The 22,310-nt window shown below is 26.1% G+C and overlaps 1 protein-coding gene across 1 annotated transcript in view; it reads left to right on the forward strand.

Annotated features, from left to right (window-relative positions):
• Positions 1–8,840: 8,840 nt before the first annotated feature.
• Positions 8,841–22,310, forward strand: part of LOC136074357 (uncharacterized) — a 73,222-nt gene continuing 59,752 nt past the window's right edge. The window contains exons 1-4 of the mRNA XM_065786663.1: positions 8,841–8,864; positions 8,959–9,520; positions 16,532–16,645; positions 19,821–20,264. Coding sequence (XP_065642735.1) covers positions 8,841–8,864; positions 8,959–9,520; positions 16,532–16,645; positions 19,821–20,264 — 1,144 coding nt within the window. The remainder of the gene's footprint in view (positions 8,865–8,958; positions 9,521–16,531; positions 16,646–19,820; positions 20,265–22,310) is intronic.

The raw sequence follows: 22,310 nt of genomic DNA on the forward strand, positions 1-22,310 counted from the left end.
AATTTTAGCTGCATAAATCAAACATACTAAAAAAGGTCCTCCTTAATTTCCTGAAAAAGATGGTATAAAAATTTTGAATAAAAAATATTTTTAGGGGTCCTAACTGACATCCTACAAAAATTTTTCTTAGGATTTCTTCTTAGGATTTCTTTGAAATGACTGGTACTAATCATGCAAAGTGTAATATGTGCGAAAAGGAACTTGTTGCTAAAGCCTTCAGGTAATCATCAAAAATGGCAGCACTGCCAAGTTTTTTTGGAATATGAGAAACTTAATTATGCCCAACAGATTGCAAAAAAACCTCAAGTTATTGATGATAATGGCTCTTCAGAAACCAATTTCATCAGTACTCCCGGAGTACTGGTGAAATCGGTTGAAAGGAGCTTGTCTTGTTGCCACTCCTGAATCATACCCTCAATTTTTAACATCATCTGGTAAATCGAGAACTGCTAAAGCATCTAAAACTTCTTGTGTTATTACTCCATGACCCAAAGGCCATATTGAAAATGTAAATATAGTTACATCATTTACTAAGTGGATCGTCCACAAACAATTACCTTTTAGGATTGTGGTTAGTAAATATTTTCATGAAATAATGAAGCAAGCAAAAAAGCGGAAGTATAACTCTGTTTCATCAAAATCACTTTCTCAGAACAGAATTTCTAAATTGTATAAATTCATCAGTGATCATATGAACAAAATTATTGACAATGAGAAGATTGACCTTGATAGTTGTGCCTTACTACTGGTATTTGAACTTTTTGTAATAATCTGGCTTTCCAATCTCTTACCCATCATTTTATTACAAAACGTTTTTAGCTTAAACAACTTCTTGTTAAACTTGATCCACTTCCTGATGCACATAATGCCAAAAATGTTGTAGAAAAACTAGATTACTTAATAAAACAATTGAATTTGGAGAAAAAAACATATACATGGCCAACAACTGATGGGGGTTCAAATGTTATGAAAGCTATGCACATCAGCAAAGTTATCAATGATTACAATTTTTGGTGTGCTGATCATCAGGTACATTTAATTATCATACAATTGTCCTGAGTGTTTAGAAATTTCACTAAAGCTAAAAAAATTAGTTAGACACTTCAGCCATTCTACTAAGGCTATGAGTATTTTAAGGAAAATTGCTATTGAGCGTAAGCAACCGCAAACTAGACTTATCCAGAAAGTACCAGCTTGTTAGAAATCTGACCTGAGCAGAAAGGTCAGCTAAAATTGAAGGTTGGATGTCCACTGTTGAAGAAGCTAATGTTATTAAAGATATTGTTGAATGTCCATCCAATAGATAAAATTTCACAGTTTTAAGCTCTGACAAAGACCCAACAATCAACTTGGTAATACTGAAAATCAATAATCTTTAAACAAAAATTAGCTAAAATTGGAAAACTAAGTTCACTTACATGTGTCACAAAAATAACTCAAGCTCTAATAGCAGGATTTCAACTGTGGTTGTAAAGTACCTGAGTATTCAAGATTGTGGTTGTAAAGTACCTGAGTATTCAATGGCACTTTTTCTTTATCTAAGACAAAAGGGATTAATCATTTTTGCACTTGATGAGTTACGAAAAGTTACGAAAATATCAAGGATACCGCTACTCAAGCCATAATTGATATGCGGTGAGGAGATGCAGGCAAAAATCTTACATGCATTGAAAACTCTAACCTTAGATCTGAAAATGATAACTTGTCCAATAAAGAAGCTTCAACTGGTGCTGTAAAGAAGCTATATGGGCAAACTAAAAATAAAAACTCTGAGAAAATATGTCCGTTAACTCATGCCAAATGCGAAATAGCATGTTATGTTGATGAAGGAGTTGCAAACAACAACGCAGATATCATCAAATATTGGAAGACCAACTGTACCAGATTTCCTTATCTCAGCAGACTAACAAAGAAGATCTTGTGCATCCCTGCATCATTAGCTACCTCGGAATGAGTACTTTTAATGCCTGGAAATGTTCTATTGGAAGAAATAACCTTAGCATTGACAATATTGAAATAATAGTTTTCATGAAAGAAAACTTAAAGGAGATTGAAAATATTACCTGGCCGATGTACGAAGAAGATAATAACAAAAAATAAGAAAATATGTACAAAAAATATACATTCAAAGGTGGCATTTATATATATATATATATGTATATATATATATATATATATATATATATATATATATATATATATATATATATATATATATATATATATATATATATATATATATATATATATATATATATATATATATATATATACATATATATATATACATATATATATATATATATACATATATATATATATACATATATATATATATATATATATATATATATATATATATATATATATATATATATGCAAAAGCTCTAAAATTCATTTCCAAGAGAGTAACAAACAATGGCTACAAAAAAAAACCTATATCGGTTCAACTTGTAATTAATAACAAGCCCCTATAACATTTTAAAGTTACGTTACGTATTGTATCGTAAACAAGATTCGTTACATTACGTACAAAATTTCCATTATTTTTATGTAACATTTTACGTTACAATACGTAACACTGTAACGTAATGTTACATGCAAAATGTCCTTTATTTTTATGTAACCGAGACGTAACATAACATTGTGAAATGTAATGCTAGGTGCATAATGTTGCGTAACATTTTGACCTAAATGGAGCATGAACATATGATAACTTTCTATTTAGTTGTTTTTTCATATGTACATTTAAATATATGGAGAGAGTTATATACATTTATAGAGAGCTATACTGAGAGAGAGAAAGAAAGAGTTAAAAGAAAATCATGACTTAGTTTAAGAGTAAAGTCAAGTCAGAAAGGTAGACTAGAGAGTGTAGACAGGATATTGCACAGAAGTGCAAACTTCTGTGCAAACATTATACACATAATTGACATAAGTTAATTAGTTACAATATTTAACAAAATTGTGAGTTACAATATTTAACAAAATTGTTTTATTAACAATATTATTTATATATTTGATAATATATGTATTTGATTATTGAAAACCTAATAATATGTTTGTCAAAACTATTGTAACTAAAAAAATTAAAAAAAAATAACCGCTTGTGGGTTAGTTTTTAAAAAAAACTTCTTAAAGGTAAATACAACTTTTAAAGCTTTTAAAGTTACATAAGAAAAAACAAAAAAAAAAAGTACCTTGTAAAGTTAAAATAACTTACGGTACTTAAGCAATCTAAGATACTTATTACCTTTAAAAGTATAAACAATTGAAACGTAACGTAACGTAAAACATTTAAGAATAAAAATGTAGTTAAAATATAAATTTTTTTACGTTACATTACGTCTTTTATTTTTATTTTTAAGTATAACAACTTATGTTAATTAAAAACCTAACGTTAAAAAAATCTATGTTTGAGACATATTTAATTATGTCTCAAATCTAGATTTAGTTACGTTACGTTATGTCTCAATTATGTTAAGTCTCAATTGATTATACTTTATAAAGTCATAAAAAAACATTTGAGACAAAATGTTCCATATTGAGAGTTTATTTTGTTTGTGTGACAAAGTAACCAATTAAGACGAAGCTATTTTACAATAAAAATAAAATATGAGATAGTATTTAGCAATAAGGCATCAATAAAGAAACATTTACTGTATTATCAAGTTTATTTACTTAATGTTTAATTAAAAATTAGAGAATGTAACCTTGTTACCAATTGTAACCGATTGAGACGTAACTTTAAAATGTTATAGGGAAGAATATTCGACTAACTGTTTCCATTGATAAAGATAAATCTGCTCTTATATGACTGTAGTATCTGGCAGACCCCCAGGTGAATTTTATTACTTCAAGTAGTCAAACAAAGAAACAAAATTAGTTAGATCCTTTTCATCTTCAGAATTATTATTTGTATCAGGTTTGCGCCAAGATTGTAAAGAAAAAAAAGCTGAAGCAGTTTTACAATCATCAGAAATTTATAATAATAATAAATTAAATGTATAAATAAATAAATTAAGAGTTTTGGTTAAAAAAATAATTTTAAACTAAAACTTTTATATTGTTATATACACCAAAACGTTTAAGCTTTAGGTTCTTTTTTATTTGGATTATCTAGTAGTTTCATGAAATATAAAATAGAGCCCTGGAACTGCATAAAAACACCTATATTTAGGTGTTTTTATGCAGTTCCAGGGCTCTATTTTATATTTCATGAAACTACTAGATAATCCAAATAAAAAAGAACTTAAAGCTTAAACGTTTTGGTGTATATAACAATATAAAAGTTTTAGTTTAAAATTATTTTTTTAACCAAAACTCTTAATTTATTGTCTGTATATATATATATATATATATATATATATATATATATATATATATATATATATATATATATATATATATATATATATATATATATATACAGGCCTTGTTAAGAAGCGCTACGCAGCTCGCATTTTGCTTGCGAAAAGGCGATTTGCCTACGCGTCAGCAGTTTTGCGCTACGCAAAAACTTGTATCTTTAAGAATATTTAAATTATCTTTTGATTATCATTAACGTGACGTTTATTCAGAAGAAATAAAGTCGTAAGTAAAAGCATTTAACCGCATTTGTAAACTAATAGATTTTTTGTTAAAGAAACAGTTTGTTAAATAATTGTTTTGTTGTTGTTAAAAATTAGTTGAAAAAAATTAAGTGTTTTAAGTTTTATCTTAAGGAATCAAATATATAAATTTCTTTTAAATACAAAATTTATTTTTAGTCATAATAGTTAAAAAAATGTACGATTTATTTTGATGTAAATGTTTTATTAATAAGATATTTTGTTTATTGTTAATTCAATAACGTAAAGTTTTAATGACGTTCGTTTAATTTATGAAAATAAATTATGATCACGAATATGTTATCGGTAACTGATAAACAACAAAAAAAAACTCTTTCTTGTTTAAAAACATTAAAATGAGTTCACATATTAAATAAGAAAAAATTTATTAACAGTTAATAAAATAACCAAAAACCAACTGTAAAATCATAAGAAAATAAACAAACATTATTTTATGTTTCATGAAAAAAATATTTTTTTCAAAATAAAATTTAGTTCATATTTGAAAGAAATAATAAAATTGATTTTTTAAATAAGAACTTAGATTTTATTTGTAACTTTTGTTATAGTGAGAAAAAAACAAACTGTTTGTATGATTTTTAACGCGTTAATAAAATAACTTTAATTACAATGCAGTACTTGAAAAGATGCGAGTGACGCAATATAACTTCTAACGATGCAAAATATATTTGATGAGTTGAGTTACTTAGAAATACGTTACGCGTTTTTGCTACGCAGCGAAATCTCGTAACAAGGCCTGATATATATATATATATATATATATATATATATATATATATATATATATATATACATATATATATGTATATATATATATATGTATATATACAGTGGGTGGCCATTGAAATAGTGCCATCACATTTTTTGTTATATTGTCAGCATTAGACCATCCAATTTGAGTATTCGAATACTTGATATTCGAATATATTTGCGTGTTTTTTTACTATTTGATATTCGAATATTTTCTCCAATATTCGAATAATTTCAAAAATGTAAAGGCAGAGTAAGCTTTTAAAAAAGTACTGTTAATTTCTCTTTTTGCAAACGAAAAAAATATCTCTCTTTTTGCAAACGGAAAAAATTCTTAGAATTTTTATATAACCTTGAAGTCGAAAACTTAAATTGCATTTTTGTATGGTTTTTATTTTGTGTGACATTATTTTTGTTTGCTTTTAGAAAACAGTCGTTTATTTAGATTGCTTAAAAATATAAATACATATTTGTTCCATAAAAAAAAAATCTTAATAATAATCTTAATAATAATAATTTTTAATATTTTGTGAATAAATAAATATATTATACAATTAAATAAATATAATATAATATACAATTTGTGGTTGCATAATTTGAAGTGGTAAGTTAAAATTTTTTAGATTTTCTTAGATAATTCATCTCTGGTTTTTTTAGCCATGTCAAAAAAATCCAAGGTATGGGAGTTTTTTAAGAAAGACGAAAATTTGGTGAAGCCAAATGTGGTAGGTGCAACACGAACATAGGATGGAGAAGTTCAACTACTGCTATGATTAATCATTTGAAGCTACGACACAACATATTGATATCTAAATCGGTATCAAATGACAATGATGGAGAAAATAATATTTCTAAGAAAAAACAAAATACTGAAATAAGTAATATTTGGCCATTTGTAAAAAAAGAATCTTTAAATGAAATTTTGTCAAAAGTCGCAGCTTTTGATGGAATGGCTATCACAGCAATTAGTAAATCCCAAGCTATAGCTGGTTACGTGCAACAAAAAGGTTATAAAATGCCAAAAAGTCCGACAACTATTTCAAAATGCATCAATAGCTTTTATAAAGAAAAATGTGTTGAAATGCGGGAAAAATTTGAAAAATTAAAAACAGCAAATTGTAAATTTGCTATTACTGTGGATGAATGGACAGATTGTACTATATTACGTTACGTAAACGTAACAGCTCATGTGATTGGAATAGACTCAAATACAATTGAATGCTATGTTTTGGGTTTAACGGAAATAATTAAGCAGGCAAATGCAGAAACAATTAAACATTTGGTTGAAGCTAAGTTAGCAGACTTTGGGATTTTCTTAAAAAATGATGTTATTGCATCTACTAACGATGCAGCAGCCGTAATGAAAAAATATAGCAATATATTAGGTGTTTTAAATCAACTTTGCCATAATCACGCGCTTCATTTAGCCGTGATGGATTGTTTTTATATACCAAAAAATTCTATTCGCAATGAAGTGTTTGACGATACCGAAGATTTTGTTGATGAAGATGTAGAAGAAGATTCCACAGAAGATCAGTGCTCTGATTACAATTTGGTGTTTATTGAGGAAGATGAATATGATACGACGTTAGATTTTGATCAAATTATTAACAGGTTAAGAGGTGTTATAAGAATGTTTAAAAAATCGGCTACAAAGCATTCTATTTTGCAACAAAATATAGCTCAAAAAATGGGGAAAAAACTCAAGTTAAAATTAGACATAAAAACACGATGGAATTCTTTGAGTGTAATGATTCGACGATTTTTAATTCTATCAGAATGTGTTAACAAATCCTTAGTCGAATTGAATATTGATCCAATTCCAGAAAATGATAATTTTGCGCTACAAAACCTTGTTGATGTTCTGGCACCAGTTGAAACTGCTGTTACTGAATTAAGTAAAAATGATGCAAATCTCATAACTGCTGAAGGAGTTTACAAATTTTTGTTTGAAAAGTTGCAACCAATGCAAACTAATATAGCAAAAAAACTGATACATGCGATCAAAATAAGGACGGATGAAAGAAGAGATCCAGTTTTAATGACATTGATCATTTATCTGCAGAGTGGATATATACCAAGTTCTAACGCTCATTTTAAATATTTATCAAAAAATGCAGCAATATTATTCGCTGTTAAAGTTGTGGAACAAATATATCCACAAATGTTTGAAGAAGAGCAAATTAATAATGATTCTACCTCATCTGATGCAGATGATTTAATAGAATTAACATCACCAGTTGCAGTCGGATTGCAAAAAGAACTCCAAAGTGCAATAACTTCTATTACAGAACCAAAAAACTGTCATGTTAGCAATCGCAGCGAAATTGATAAATATATTGAATTGAAGAAAGAATTTCGTCAATTGGATTTTTTTAAAAAAGGGTCCACAACGCTGGACGTTTTGTATAACGCTTTAATAACAATACGCCCTACCTCAACAGCTTCTGAAAGAGTATTCTCAACAGCAGGTGCAATTAAAACGAAAAGAAGAACAAGTCTAAATTTCGAAACATTTAATTCTCTTTTATTTTTAAAATATATGTTTTTAGAAAAAAAATAATACATATATAAAATAATAAAATCGTTCAAAATAAAATATAAAACACTTTTTTAATTAGATTATTATTATTTTTTATTTTTTTAATGTCTTTTAACTTTTTGATAAATTATTCGAGTATTCGATTACTCGAATATTTTCAGATTTTTCTATTTGATATTCGAATAGTTGAAAAGCTCGAATAGTTGGATGGTCTAGTCAGCATTAATTCACCTTTCAAACGTAAAATTCACAATTTTTCATAATTATTTACGACATTATTACAAAATATTGTGTAGGCAACACTATTTTGTTGCTAGCAACACTGTATTTTGCATGTTTTGACAAGTAAAACCGTGAAATTATGTTCAGTTACCATTTGTAGAGTGCCGAAGCTTGTTGTGTGTGTGTTAAGGATCTTTCTTCAAACGTTATTTTTAACCGACTGTTTTTTAAAATTTTAATTTTTTAAGTGTTTTATTAAGTGAAAGACTTCTTTGAAAGTTGTTTTTCCAAAAATATACATTATTTCAACTTTTTTAATTTTCTTTTACATATTTTTGTAGTGTGTTTATTTGTCTTTTAAATTTTTTAAAGTTTCTAACAATGGGTAAAAAAAAAGATAGCAACACTAACTATTCTCAACGAGAAATTTCAAGAAGAATTGGCGTTTCTAGGCAGACTGTGCAAAGAATAGCATCAAAAATCGAAAATGGCAAAAACCCTATATCCACACTCCATAAAAACTGTAAAGGAAAATGCCTTACAACGCCAAGGTCTGAGAGAATTATCAGGAATATTTGCTTGGAGAATAGAAAGAAACCCAAAAAAATAATCACAACATTGATTAAAGATGCTGGAATTAATATTAGTGTTTTAATTAGGATAAAAGACTGAAATGGGCTATAAAACACCGCAATATGACAACAGATGATTGGAGAAAGGTATTTATTTCTTAAACATGTCATTTTCTGCTTTATTTCTCGATTTTCTTTAGATTAATGAAAGACTAACATTTTTTGAAACATTTGTTTTCAGGTGTGCTTTTCTGATGAATCCAAGTTTCAGATCTTGGACAACAAAGCCTCATTTGTGCGAAGAAGGGTGGGTGAAAAATTTAATCCAGACTGCATTATCAAAACACTAAAACATCCATTGTCAATTATGGTGTGGTCTGTTATATGTGGTAAGGGTACGGGAAGGCTTTACATTGTCCAAGGGACAATGAGGCAGGACCAATACAAAGAAGTTTTGGAGCAAAAGCTCATTCCTCAAGTCTTGGAATGGTTTCCAGATGGCGAATTTATATTTATGCAAGATACTGCCCCATGCCATATGGCAAAATCCATTAAAAAGTTTCTTGGAGAGAAAAAAATTCCACTGCTGGATTGGCCAGGAAATTCCCCGGATCTTAATCCTATAGAAAACCTGTGGGAGCTATTAAAACGGGAGGTTTCTTTAAAAGAACTGGTGACAAACAAAACCCAGCTTATTGAAAAACTAATTGAAGGTTGGCATCGAAACCCTCACATAAAAGAATTGGCACAGAAATGCATTGACAGCATGCCACGGAGAGTAGAAGCTGTTATAGCAGCAAAGGGTGGATTTACAAAATATTGATACCATTACAATTTTTATATATAAAAAAAAAAAATTTGTTTGTTTTTATATTTATATTTGATAATAAACAACTATTCTTTAAATTTTTAATTATTTTTTACCGTAAACCTTTATTTTTTTTTACATTGTGGATAAAATTTCACAAAAATGTGTAGAAAACTCAATGGCCCTATTTCAATGGCCATCCACTGTAAGAACACTTTTAGAACATTAAGCACTCTGTTTTTAGAATACACTAACATAGTTTATATATATGTATATATATATATATATATATATATATATATATATATATATATATATATATATATATATATATAATATATATATATATATATATATATATATATATATATATATATATGTATATATATATATATATATAAATATATAAATTATGTTAGTGTATTCTACAAACAGAATGCTCCATGTTCTTAAAGAACAGAGCAATACTAAATTAGTAAAAACACTTATTTAATTTTTTCTATTTCTTCCTGATGAACCTACTGATGGAGAATTCAATTCTTCCTGATGGACCTACTAATGGAGAAACACTGTGTAGAAGAAAGAAAAAGTTAGATAAGTGTTTTTATTAATTTATATATATATATATATATATATATATATATATATATATATATATATATATATATATATATATATATATATATATGTATATATATATATATATATATATATATATATATATATATATATATATGTATATATACATATATACATATATATATACATATATATATACATATATATATACATATATATATATATATATATATATATATATATATATATATATATATATATATATATATATATATATACATATATATATAAATAAATAAATTAGTAAAAAGCACTTATCTAACTTTTATCTTCGACTTGAAGACAGGAAGAGTTCTCTTCCTGTCTTCAAGTCGAAGATAAAAGTTAGATAAGTGTTTTTTACTAATTTATTTATTATTGCTCTGTTCTTTAAGAACATTGAGCACTCTATTTGTAAAATACACTAACATAATTTACATACATGTATATATATATATATATATATATATATATATATATATATATATATATATATATATATATATATATATATATATATATATGTAAGAAGTATATACAACATGCAGAAGTTATTTTTTTTAAAAGCGCATTAATTACTTTAAAATCATTTTTTTTTTATCATGCGTCAAAACAAATTCATTTTATTTAAACTTTATTAGCTTATTGAGTTTTAATATTGTGTGGTGTAGTTGTTAATAAATTTGATCATGGTGCTTGCACTCTGGATTCAATTCCTATTAGAGTCTATTTTCTGTTTTTTTTTGGAATATTTTTTTATTAAATAACTAATTGATACTAATATATTAATAATAATAAATATTAATATAATAAAAGATATGATGGTTAATAAATAGTTGAGTAATTCAGTTAATAAATAACATAAATGCGCATAACATGTCTTGCTTTTTAAGAAAAATGTTATCCTTAATGCTCTTACTCTCGAGTCCTTAATACATATAATATAATAAGTATTTTTTATAAAAAAGTTTAGCTTATAAATCAAAACTAATATTTTTTACAAAATGCGCTTAAAACTATTTAATTCTAGCGTGGCTTGCGGTTAAATGCGCATTTTTGAACAGCATAATTTCAATAGGATTTAATATGATGAGTTGAGATTTACCAGGTCGGCTATTTTTAAAACCTGTTTACACTGAAAGTTTTTGTTTTTATTGATGACTGAAAGAATTATTTCTATTTTTTAAAGCTGATTTTCACTGTTTTTTTGTTTTTAGTTTTGAGATATAAAGTTTCTGCTGACAACAATTAAAAATAAAAAAACGGGGGGAGTGGGTGGTGGTGGAAGGGTGTCCTTATATGCTTGGGGTGGGTGGAAAAATTTTCCAAAAATGAATAAACGTGTCTTCCTCCCCCTTTTATTAGGAACTCGAGAATAGTATAGTTTATAAAAAAATTCTTTGATGAAGTTTTTTAACTTAAAATAATATACAAAGTATAATATTACTTAAATGTATATATTTATACAAAAAATATATGAAAAAAAAAGTATAAAAGATGTCTCATGTCAGTTTTTTTATGTAACACCTTTGGGGTACTACACCTAGATGGTATAATGTATTATATTAAAATAGAAACATACATTTTTTTCCATATGTTACTGAAATAATTTTAAAGATATAATATGATAATAGGTAAAAAAAGTTTGCAACATCATTTTCTGATAACAATGGGTTTATAAAGTACAACTTTATATCATAATTCATAATATTCAGCGGTTGTTATTGCGGTTTATTATGGTTATTATTACAGGTGTCATTGGTTTATAATATATTTAGCTGTTGTTTTTTTGTTTAATAGTATAAAAGTTTTTCTTTTTCATGCTCAAAATTTTTTGTTTGTTTGTTATTTGTCTTTATATTTGAGTTTATTCTTCTTTACAATCAAAACTTTTTTATCTCAATTTATTTATTACTAAGACTTGAGTATTAAGACTTGATTACTAGAACTTGATTACTAGGACTTGATTACAAGGATTACTAGGACTTAATCTAACAATTGTAGCTGATATGTTATCTCAAACAAACTTTACACAATCCCCACACTAAGTCTCACATAAATCTAAAAAATACAATCACAAACCTAAAAAATTATAATTTATATAGATCTATAGATTTAAACACAAAAGGTTTTTTTTATTCCTTTAACACCAAGTTTAAATAGTTTTGGCATAGCTTCATCAACCTTGTTTCTACTGTACAACTAGCAAAAAAGAAATGCAAGAAGTTCCGCTGAATCTAACAACAACAGCATAAATTATCCAAGTCTAAATTTTTCTGATGTTACTAAATTTCTTACTGTTCTTAGCTTAAGTCTTTATAATTGAAACACGGTTATAAGACTATAAAACTTGATGAGAGGAACGTAAATTTTTGATTTCAAAGACCATGGCTCCTTGGTGGTAAGCTTAGAGATAAGCATTGTTCAAAATACTTTAAAGGCACGTTAAAAATTTTGTTATTGTATAATTTTCACGGTTGTGGATGTTATAAAAACCTTATTAAAAAGCTATTAACAAAAGTGACATCTAAAATCATTTCTCCATTATCTTTTCTATAAATATTATTAAAAAAATTATCTTATATAGCCAAGTTTTAGAAAAACTCAGTTTTATTAATAAAAATCTAGAATTTTTAAAAAGTAATTGTTATCATTTCATTAGGAACATATAAACACATATAAACATAAAACAATAATGCAAACTTAGAATGAATTTTTGTAGATGGCACAAGAGACGCTAACTCCTAATAGCAGCGCCCTTAAAGTATTTATGGAAAAGAGAAAGTGAATCAACATTATGATGTTGTGTTAATGTTTGGTGGTTGTCTGTAAAAGCAGGTCCAACTATGTTTACAATGCGTTTTTGTATTCTGTCTAAAAGAGAAAGATTCATCATTCGGAGATTCACACAGATATGGCAACAGTATTCCATATGAGGACAAATTAGAAATTTATTGAGATATAGAATAGAATTTAGAGTAAGAAATAGGCAAGCACAACAAAGAGATGCAACTTTAGCAGATGTTAATTTTGCAATGGATTTGGAATATGGTTTTTGAAAAATATTGGAAGTAAGAAGTAATCCTAGAAGACAAACAGTAGATTATTCATAGAGTAAATTACTATTCACAAATATAGGAAGACCTAGATTATTGCAATAATTGTTAAAAAAAAGTTTCATTTGAGTTTTATGTGAGTTTTATTTGAGTTTATTAAAGTTCACTAGCCACTGACACTCCCATGCTTCAAGTTCAAATTCCTTCTCTAAGCAATCAGAGGGTGTTGGCTATCAAGACAAGAATAAATGGTAGTATCGTCAGCAAACAGTGCTATTTTAGATGTGAGAGTTTCGGGAAGGTGGGCAATATAAAAAAATTATAGGGTTAAGGATAGAACTTTGATAAACCCCTCCGATAGACAGCGCTCTTCTTCATTTCCAGTAACTGGAACCCTTCCAGTTACTGGAAATGAAGAAGAGTGCTGTCTATTGAGGACAACTTTTGTACTACAATTAGTAAGAAAGGATTCAATAGCCTTAAAGATATTACCTGATACTCCGTAAGGAGAGAGCTTATGCAAAAGACCAGCATGCCAAACTTTTAAAAGAAAACAAATAGAGTTTACGAAAAGTGCAATAAATATTGGACAAGTGAGGCAGCAATAAATTGGCACAAGAAAGGTTACAAAAACAAAAGACTGGAAAAAACAAAAAACTGAAGTAAATAGTGAAAAGAGTGTAAGTGAAAGTGAATATAAGAATAAAAGTGAGGAGATTGTTGGTAAAAAAATGGAAGCAGAGTTCATGCCTGTATTTTATAAAGTATTTAATTTGTTAAAGTCACCATTTGTGGAAATATAAAATACTTGCAACAAGAATCCTTTTTGAATTTTTTTTTTTTTATAACTGCCTGGATTTTAATTAAAGAAAAATGTCATATTAACTAAAAGTTTTAAGTTTTTTGAAAAATTTATTTGCTAGAGATACTAAATTGTTCTGAAAGATATTGGAGGGTTTTGTATAGATTCTGAAAACTCATAGAAGAATGTTTTAGAAGGTATGATGTAAATAAGGAAATATGATGTAAATACTCTGATGTAAATAAGGAAATGATTTTCCTACAATGAATGGTCTTCTCTGAAAAACGTTTTGATTTGATTTGTTCTTGAAACTTGATCTGTTGCCTCAAGGAAGAAGGATATTAGCTTTTTGGATTAAAGATCACTAGAAAGATTAACTATAATATATAGATAACTATATATATATATAGAAAGACTCAAAATGATCATGAGTAAAAATAAAAAGAATGCAAAAATCTTGCAAGAAACAAAAAAGAAAAAAAATTTTCAAAACTTCCAACTTCCACATTGTTCCAAACAAGAAAATCTAAAATGTTTTCTTTAACTCTTGCAAGAAACATTTTTGATGACCTTGATACTGCAGCATCAGGTTGTAAAATTTTCAGCAATCAAGCAACACTTCTTCTTGGTTTTGTCTTGGAAATAACAGTATTCTCAAAGGATGATATATTTCTTAGTAGACTAACTGTGGAATGCACCTTATAAAATTAAAAAAAAAAGGAGCATTATGCATCAGGGAGAGATTTGCCCCAATCAAAATATTCAGTTTTTCACAGGAAATGGCAAAACTCTTACAAGTTCTAAAGAAAAACTATTAACAAATTTGCTGCTATTCTTTCAGGAAACACTTTAGACTGTGTTCAAGTAAAAATACTTGGTAAAAACCTAAAAATAAGAACAATTGACTCACAATCTAATAACTGCATTTGTCTTTTGGAACAGTGGAATTTTGAAAAAATAACTTTTGGTACTTGCTGAGATACAACAGCAACCAACACTGGATGCATTTAAGGCACTGCAGTCGCAATAGAAAAGCACCTTAATAGAAAAGTACTTTGTTTACAGGCATCATTTCCATAATACTATGTTCAACGAAGTATTAAACCTGTTATTTGAATTTGATTAGTCACCTGATTTTTTATTGTTCAAAAACCTGCAAACCAAAGTTAAAACCAAAAACTAGATAATTAAAAGAGTTTTTACTCCACCTAAAATTCAGAACCTGTGACCTGCTGACTATGAAGAACAACAATGTGTGCAATTTTGTTCTTTGTCATTTGAAGACATACCTAGTACCTTACTGAAGAAATGATACGAATGTTACTCTTCTCTATCCAAACACCATTAAAAACAAGTAAAAAACAATATTTTTGTTTCACCAGTACTTTTGGATCCTTTTCACTCTTCTAGAAATAAACGGTTTGGTCATTATCCCTGCAATCACCAAATCAATGAGGGAAATATCAGTGCTTTCAAAATGTTTTTGTTCTTGCAAAAATGACACAATAGAGAAAAGAATTGTAATAATCATAAACTATGCAACAATTCATACGATAACAATAAAAAACTATAATAGACTCATAACACAAATTGTAATTTGTGTTATGATTTCAAGAAAAAAAGCAATACTTAAGCAAGAAAATTTCTTTTTCTCCAGAAAATATTTGTCAGAACGAAAAATATTATTTGGAGGAAATTATATTAAAAATTTACTTGAGTTGTATAAGTGTGTCATTTTTTTTGTGTTACACAAAATTTAAAAATTTGTATGTAAAGAAAAAGCTGTTTTTTCAATTTTTTTATATCTTTGACATTTGTTTAATAGTTTAATAGTTTAAAATTTGCTTAATAGTGTTTTGAAATTCTGAGGACTTTTAAAACTTTGAACAACTCTAATAAGCAGATTAGGCAGTGTTTTATTGAATAATTCAGATTGATTACATTTCTTAGTTTAAATTTATAATAAACTTTTAATTGATTTTTTTTTTATAATACACTTTTAATTGGAAGTATCTATTTTTAGAATAAGATTTTTGGAATACTTATATTTAAATATTATACTTTATCCATATAAAACAAACAGCTCCACACAATTAGATTTTTTATTTTAAGTATTTTTATTTATATTTGTTTCTATATTTTATCTATATTTATATTTGTTTCTATATTTTGTCTAGATTATAACTGTTGACAATGATTAAAACATCTGTTTGTTTTTCCTTATTAGTATTATATATCTTCCATGAACTTTTTGTCATAAGTTCTCTGTTTTTTTATTTCTCAGCTTAGTTTAAGCAATACTGATTTTCTGTACCACATATAACAAAGATAACTATAAATATGATAGAAAAAAACTTTTTTTTTAATAATTTACCTATTAGTTCATGAATTTTTAATTCGTTATTCTGGTAATTTTGGTAAACATATTTCATTTTATATATCATTGTTTAGTATTTTAAAACTTTTAAACTTTTTTAATATTAATTTCATCAAGTCTTCGAAAGCTTTTGTTTTTGAAAATGTTTTTTAGATGTTACAAATTCATGGAATTATTGGAGAAATTGCAGTACTTTTTGTCCATATTCATGCAATGATGGTAAATATGTTGATAAATCACCTTGTTCTAGTAACAGTTCCTTTGGAGGTACTTTTTTTTGTTACTATTTTTTATATAATAATACAATTAAATATTAAAAAAATAAAGAAAAGAAGTAATTGTTAAAAAGTCATATTTTTTGGTCTAAAGTTTTTTTTAAAGAAAATTAAAAAATAAATAAGTAAAAAGTAAAAAATTTGTTTTTTCTGAAAAAAGTTCAAGTAAAAAAAAAACATTCAAGTAAAAAAAAGTTTAAGTATAAACTTGGAATCACCACGTAATCAAAAATTGTGGCATTTTTTTATTGATATTGAAGGAAATCTGACTTGAAATGACCTGATTGACTGAAAGGAGATTTGAAATAACTCAACACATTCAGGTGGATTATTCTGTTAAATTGGAGCATGTCAAGAAAAAGGATTAAAACAAAAAGCAGCAACAAAAAAAATAAATAAAAAAAAATTTAAGGCTATTTTCATCTTGAAAAATTAAACATTAAATTAAAATCAATGTTTGTGCTGAATGTAGTCATAAAAATCAATAAATAGCAAAAATTTTTAGTAAAAAAATAATTTTGAGTAACTCTTTAGTCTAACATAACAATCTTACAAAATCTGTTTTCTATATTAAAAATTCAAACAAGCTGTTTATAGATTTTTCATTGTATTTACTTTAATGAAATCCTCACTGGAGATTTGCCAAAGTTTAGCATAAAATGTAATTAAAAATGTCATAATGAACTGAATTCTCTGTGGACAAGAATGCATATGGACAAGTGTATACCATTAAATATACATATATATGTCTTTATAACAAAAATGTCATAATAAGATTATATTTTTTTGTGTTAAATGATTTTGATTTTTAGCAAATCCATAATATTGCTGAAATTAATATTGAAATAAGAGCTCAGATTGTTTTTGTTCATGTTAATGCTCAAAATTTGGCTCAAAACAAATATAATGTGTGGGTATTAGCTTAGGCTACCCTAACCATTTAGACTTTATATTTTAAAAAAATTTTTGAGACTGTAAATAAATTAAATCTTGCTGTAAAAATTCACCACAATTCACTTTGCAATTGCAAACTAAAACAAGAAGCCAAAAACGTGTCAACTAAAGCTGTCAAAGTGACCTATTCAAAGATCATTTAATCCATTTTAATATGTTGGACTTTTGTCATTTGTTTTGTTTTTTTGATCATGGTAATCAAAAGTGTGATCAAAATCCAAAATGTTTTGGTCTATAACTTTACAGGTACAAATTAAACTAAGTGTAGAAACTCCTTGTAAACTGAACGAGATGAAATGAACTAAAGTTTTCTCTAAAATGGAATAAAATAAAATAAATGTAGTTTAAGATAAAACCATTTTAAATGTAGTTTAAGATAAAACCATTTTAAATGTAGTTTAAGATAAAACCATTTTAAATGTAGTTTAAGATAAAACCATTTTTTAAGATAAAATAAAATGTAGTTTAAGTTTTTTAAAACCTTAGAAATTGTTTAGTGCCGGAGATAGAACAAGATATCCTACCTCTAGAACAAATAGAACTTGCTATGAAACTATTGTCTATTTTTTTCAAGAAATTTCAAATTGGTATCTGCAGAAAAAGTTCCAACCATCAGTAACCATCTATCAGTAAAAAGATCAAGCCATCAGTAACCATCCATTAGTAAAAAGATCTAACCATCAGAAACCATACATCAATAAGTTCCAACCATCAGTAACCACCCAAAATGACATTTACTGAGTCTTTATTTTATACTTTACAATTTTAGATTTTTTTTGATTTTTTGATATGAAATTCTTAGATGTTGAATATGAAAATTCAACATCTAAGAATATTCAATTATCAAATTTAGAGCCTTCTGAAATTCCACAATTTTTCCTCTTATAATTTGTTGTTTAATTTTAACTCCAACAAAACTCAGTTATTTACAGCAAACAATTATTGCAATACTGTCAATATTCCTATATAAATGAATGGCAACCCTCTCACTGAGTCCTTATCTTTATGTATTCTTGGGCTAGCATTCAATTCTGACCTTTCATGGAAACCATATTTACAATCAATAGCCAACTTAGTATCTGCTAATAGGTTGCTTCTTTTTATCATACTTGCCATTTTCTTACTCTTGATTTCATTCTTTACTTCTACAAATCTCTTATTTTTCCCTGTATAGAATACTGTTGTCACATTTAGGTGGGTTCTTTTAATGATGATATTTCTCTTCTAGGCAAGGTCCAAAAATGAATTATAAATGTAGTTGGACCTGTTCTATCTGCCAAGCTTGATCCTCTCTCTCATTGTCATAAAGTTGCATCTCTTTCTCTTTTCTACAAATACTACCATGAATAGTATGCTGGGTGGTGCAAAGAAGAGGTTATTTCTGCATATTCGACACAAGTTTCAAAGTGGAGGGGCACAATCTTCAATTTTTAAAAAAAGTCCTCTATATCTACAATTTTCTTTAAAAAAGAAAAACAAAAAAAGTTCTATAGAAAAAAAGTGGAGGCACGTGCCCCTGCCCCCCTACTTTTTTTAAGCAGTGGTCACCATGGTCACTGCTCAAAAATTGCTCAAAAGAATTATAATCTCGCATTCGTTCATTCAATTCATCATTCATTCAGCATTCATTCACTCACTCATCATTCAGCAAAGTCTAATTTTTTTACTGCATCTGTTTCTACATGCTTTAAAAACTTTTATTTGTCTAGTTTTTTCCCCCGCAAATTATGGTTAATAGTTGACTATTAAAGCATAATAATAAAATAAAAAGTTATGTGTTCTGTATATGTATTCTGTATGTTTTATAGTAAATATTGTTCAGAAAAGCAATAACAAAGCAATAATTTTTTGGGTTTTTATTTTTATTTTTTATGAAGCACATAGAAAATAAAAGAAAGAAAATATACACTTATAAAACAAATATTAAAAACTAAAAATTTATTTTTTATGATGCATTAAACTATTAAATAATTTTTAAAATGAAAACAAAACAATACAAATAATATTATCATACAAAAATTTATTTCTGTTATAAAATCAAATTAGTTAATATTTATTAGGGTTGAAACATTGCAGTAGTTGATGGTTTAAAATAAATTGTATTATGTCAAAAATGTACTTTACTTGTTTCTTGATATTGTTTGAAAAATTTATAACTAAAATATTTTAAGTTTAGTTTAATTTTTTTGTAATTAATTTTTGGTTTGCTTTAGATTTGTTGATTATATCCGACAATGTGACATTAAAACATAATTTGACTTCAAAAATGATTAATGTTATCTATGAAGAATTTGTTATAGCATTTGATGTGTACAAAACTAATGTAGATCAAAAAGATATTTTAAGATTCTGTAAAGATGATAATACATGTGATGATTTCATACAAGTTAGTTATGCTGATTATAAACTAAAAGTTACTTTTCCTAACTTAACATTTGGTGATTATGATATGAATTCAAATTCATGGAGTACAATTAAAATTTTGCAGCAGTATATCAACAGCTCCTATTTTTATTCTGTTGTTGTTAATGGAGCAGTTGCATTCTTTGCTAATAATATGCTGCCAAAATTGTTTTCAAATATCAGTGTATATAATTCTGATGAATATAATCCACCTGAACCAATTAAGAATCTGTATATTATCAGTAAAACACAAGGTAAAACATTCTGATATACTTAACATAAAACTTAAATAAAAACATTCACAAAAAGTAATGTATGTATATTTATGTATTTGTGTGTGTGTTTTTTATGTATAAATAAGTATGTTTGTGTGTGTGTGCATATATATATATATATATATATATATATTTATATACGTATATATATATATATGTATATATATATGTATATTTATATATATGTATATATATATGTATATATATATATATATATATACATATATACACACACACAAACATGCATACATTAGATAAAAACATTCACAAAAAGTAATGTATCATGTAATTATGTTTGTGTATATATATATATATATATATATATATATATATAAATACTGGGGTGTACACTCTGACTTTACGTTGGTCGCTAAAAGGGCAACTGAAAGTAACCAGTTTGTTAATGTTGATCGCCCGCTGAAGTTTTGAATTGCCCGTCACATATGTTCTAATCATTTTTCCTTAGTTCAGTGTAGACTAGAAATAATAAAATAAAATAAATAGTTTAAAAATGTAAAGGGTTAAGTGTAGACTATAAATATATATTTATATATATTTATAAATATATATTTTATAAATATATATATATTTGGGCGAATAAAAGCAATATTGTTAACTATTGACAACATTCACTTTTCTACTTTCAGATAAAGCACATGTCGATATATACAAAATTAGTTTTTTCACTTGAATTGAGGGTTTATTTTATAAAAAGAATAGATGCTCTTTTTTACAACAGCAAAGTATTGACAAATATAAATAAAAAACTTAAAACTATTTTAAAACCCTTTGCTTTTAAAGTGTTGTAATTATTAAGACCCTATTTGTTACAGAAGCCTGAAAACTATTGACATTTTTAAGTACTGCATTGGAGTTAAGTTTAATTTTAAACCGCGTTAAAAAAACATTTAAACTAATATAATAAATGTTACAAATAGAACAAATAGAAGTTCAGTATTTGAAAAAGATTTTATTTCTTAAAAAAATTAATGAGACAAAAATTTTGAATACATTTGTGAAAAGAATTCTCTTAAGCAATAACAGCTTGTCCTTTTTTATGCTAAAAAAAAGTTTTTATTTTTGCTTTTGCATGTTATAATCTATTATGTCTATAATGAAAATATATATATCTATAATGGAAATATATAATATATGTATATATATAATATATGTATATATATATATATATATATATATATATATATATATATATATATATATATATATATATATATATATATATATATATTAGATATGTATTAGATATACTAGATATGTTTGTTGACCAGAAGACCATATATATTAGATATATGGATATATATATATATATATATATATATATATATATATATAATATATATATATATATATATATATATATATATATATATTAGATATGTATTAGATATACTAGATATGTTTGTTGACCAGAAGACCATATATATTAGATATATGGATATATATATATATATATATATATATATATATATATATACATATAAATATATATATATATATATATATATATATATATATATTAGATATGTATTAGATATATTAGATATGTTTGTTGACCAGAAGACCATATAAACAATCCTAAGTACCAGCTACCAGCAGTAAAGCAAGGAGGTGAAAATGTTATGGTTTGGTGTTGCTTCTATAGAGATTGTATTGGTCCTATCCATTTAATTTATGAGATGAACAAAAATATGTACAAAGATATCATTAAGGATGTTATGCTACCACGTGCTAAAAATAAAATGTCTCAAGGATGGATATTTCAGCAGGAAAATGACCTAAGCCACACTTCAACCCTTCTATAAGTTTTTTTAAAGACCAAAAAAATTTGATTAATATAATGGCTTTTGCAAAGTCTTGACCTTAATCCAATTGAACATCTATGTGAACACCTCAATCAACTAATTTTAGGTTAAAGACCTATTAAAATTATGAAACAAGAATGGGAAAAAATCAACATTAATGTCATTATAAAGCTGGTGGACTCAATGACTTGTCACTGTCAAG

Source organism: Hydra vulgaris, chromosome 01 (genome assembly GCF_038396675.1).
Source record: "Hydra vulgaris chromosome 01, alternate assembly HydraT2T_AEP".
NCBI lineage: Eukaryota > Metazoa > Cnidaria > Hydrozoa > Anthoathecata > Hydridae > Hydra > Hydra vulgaris.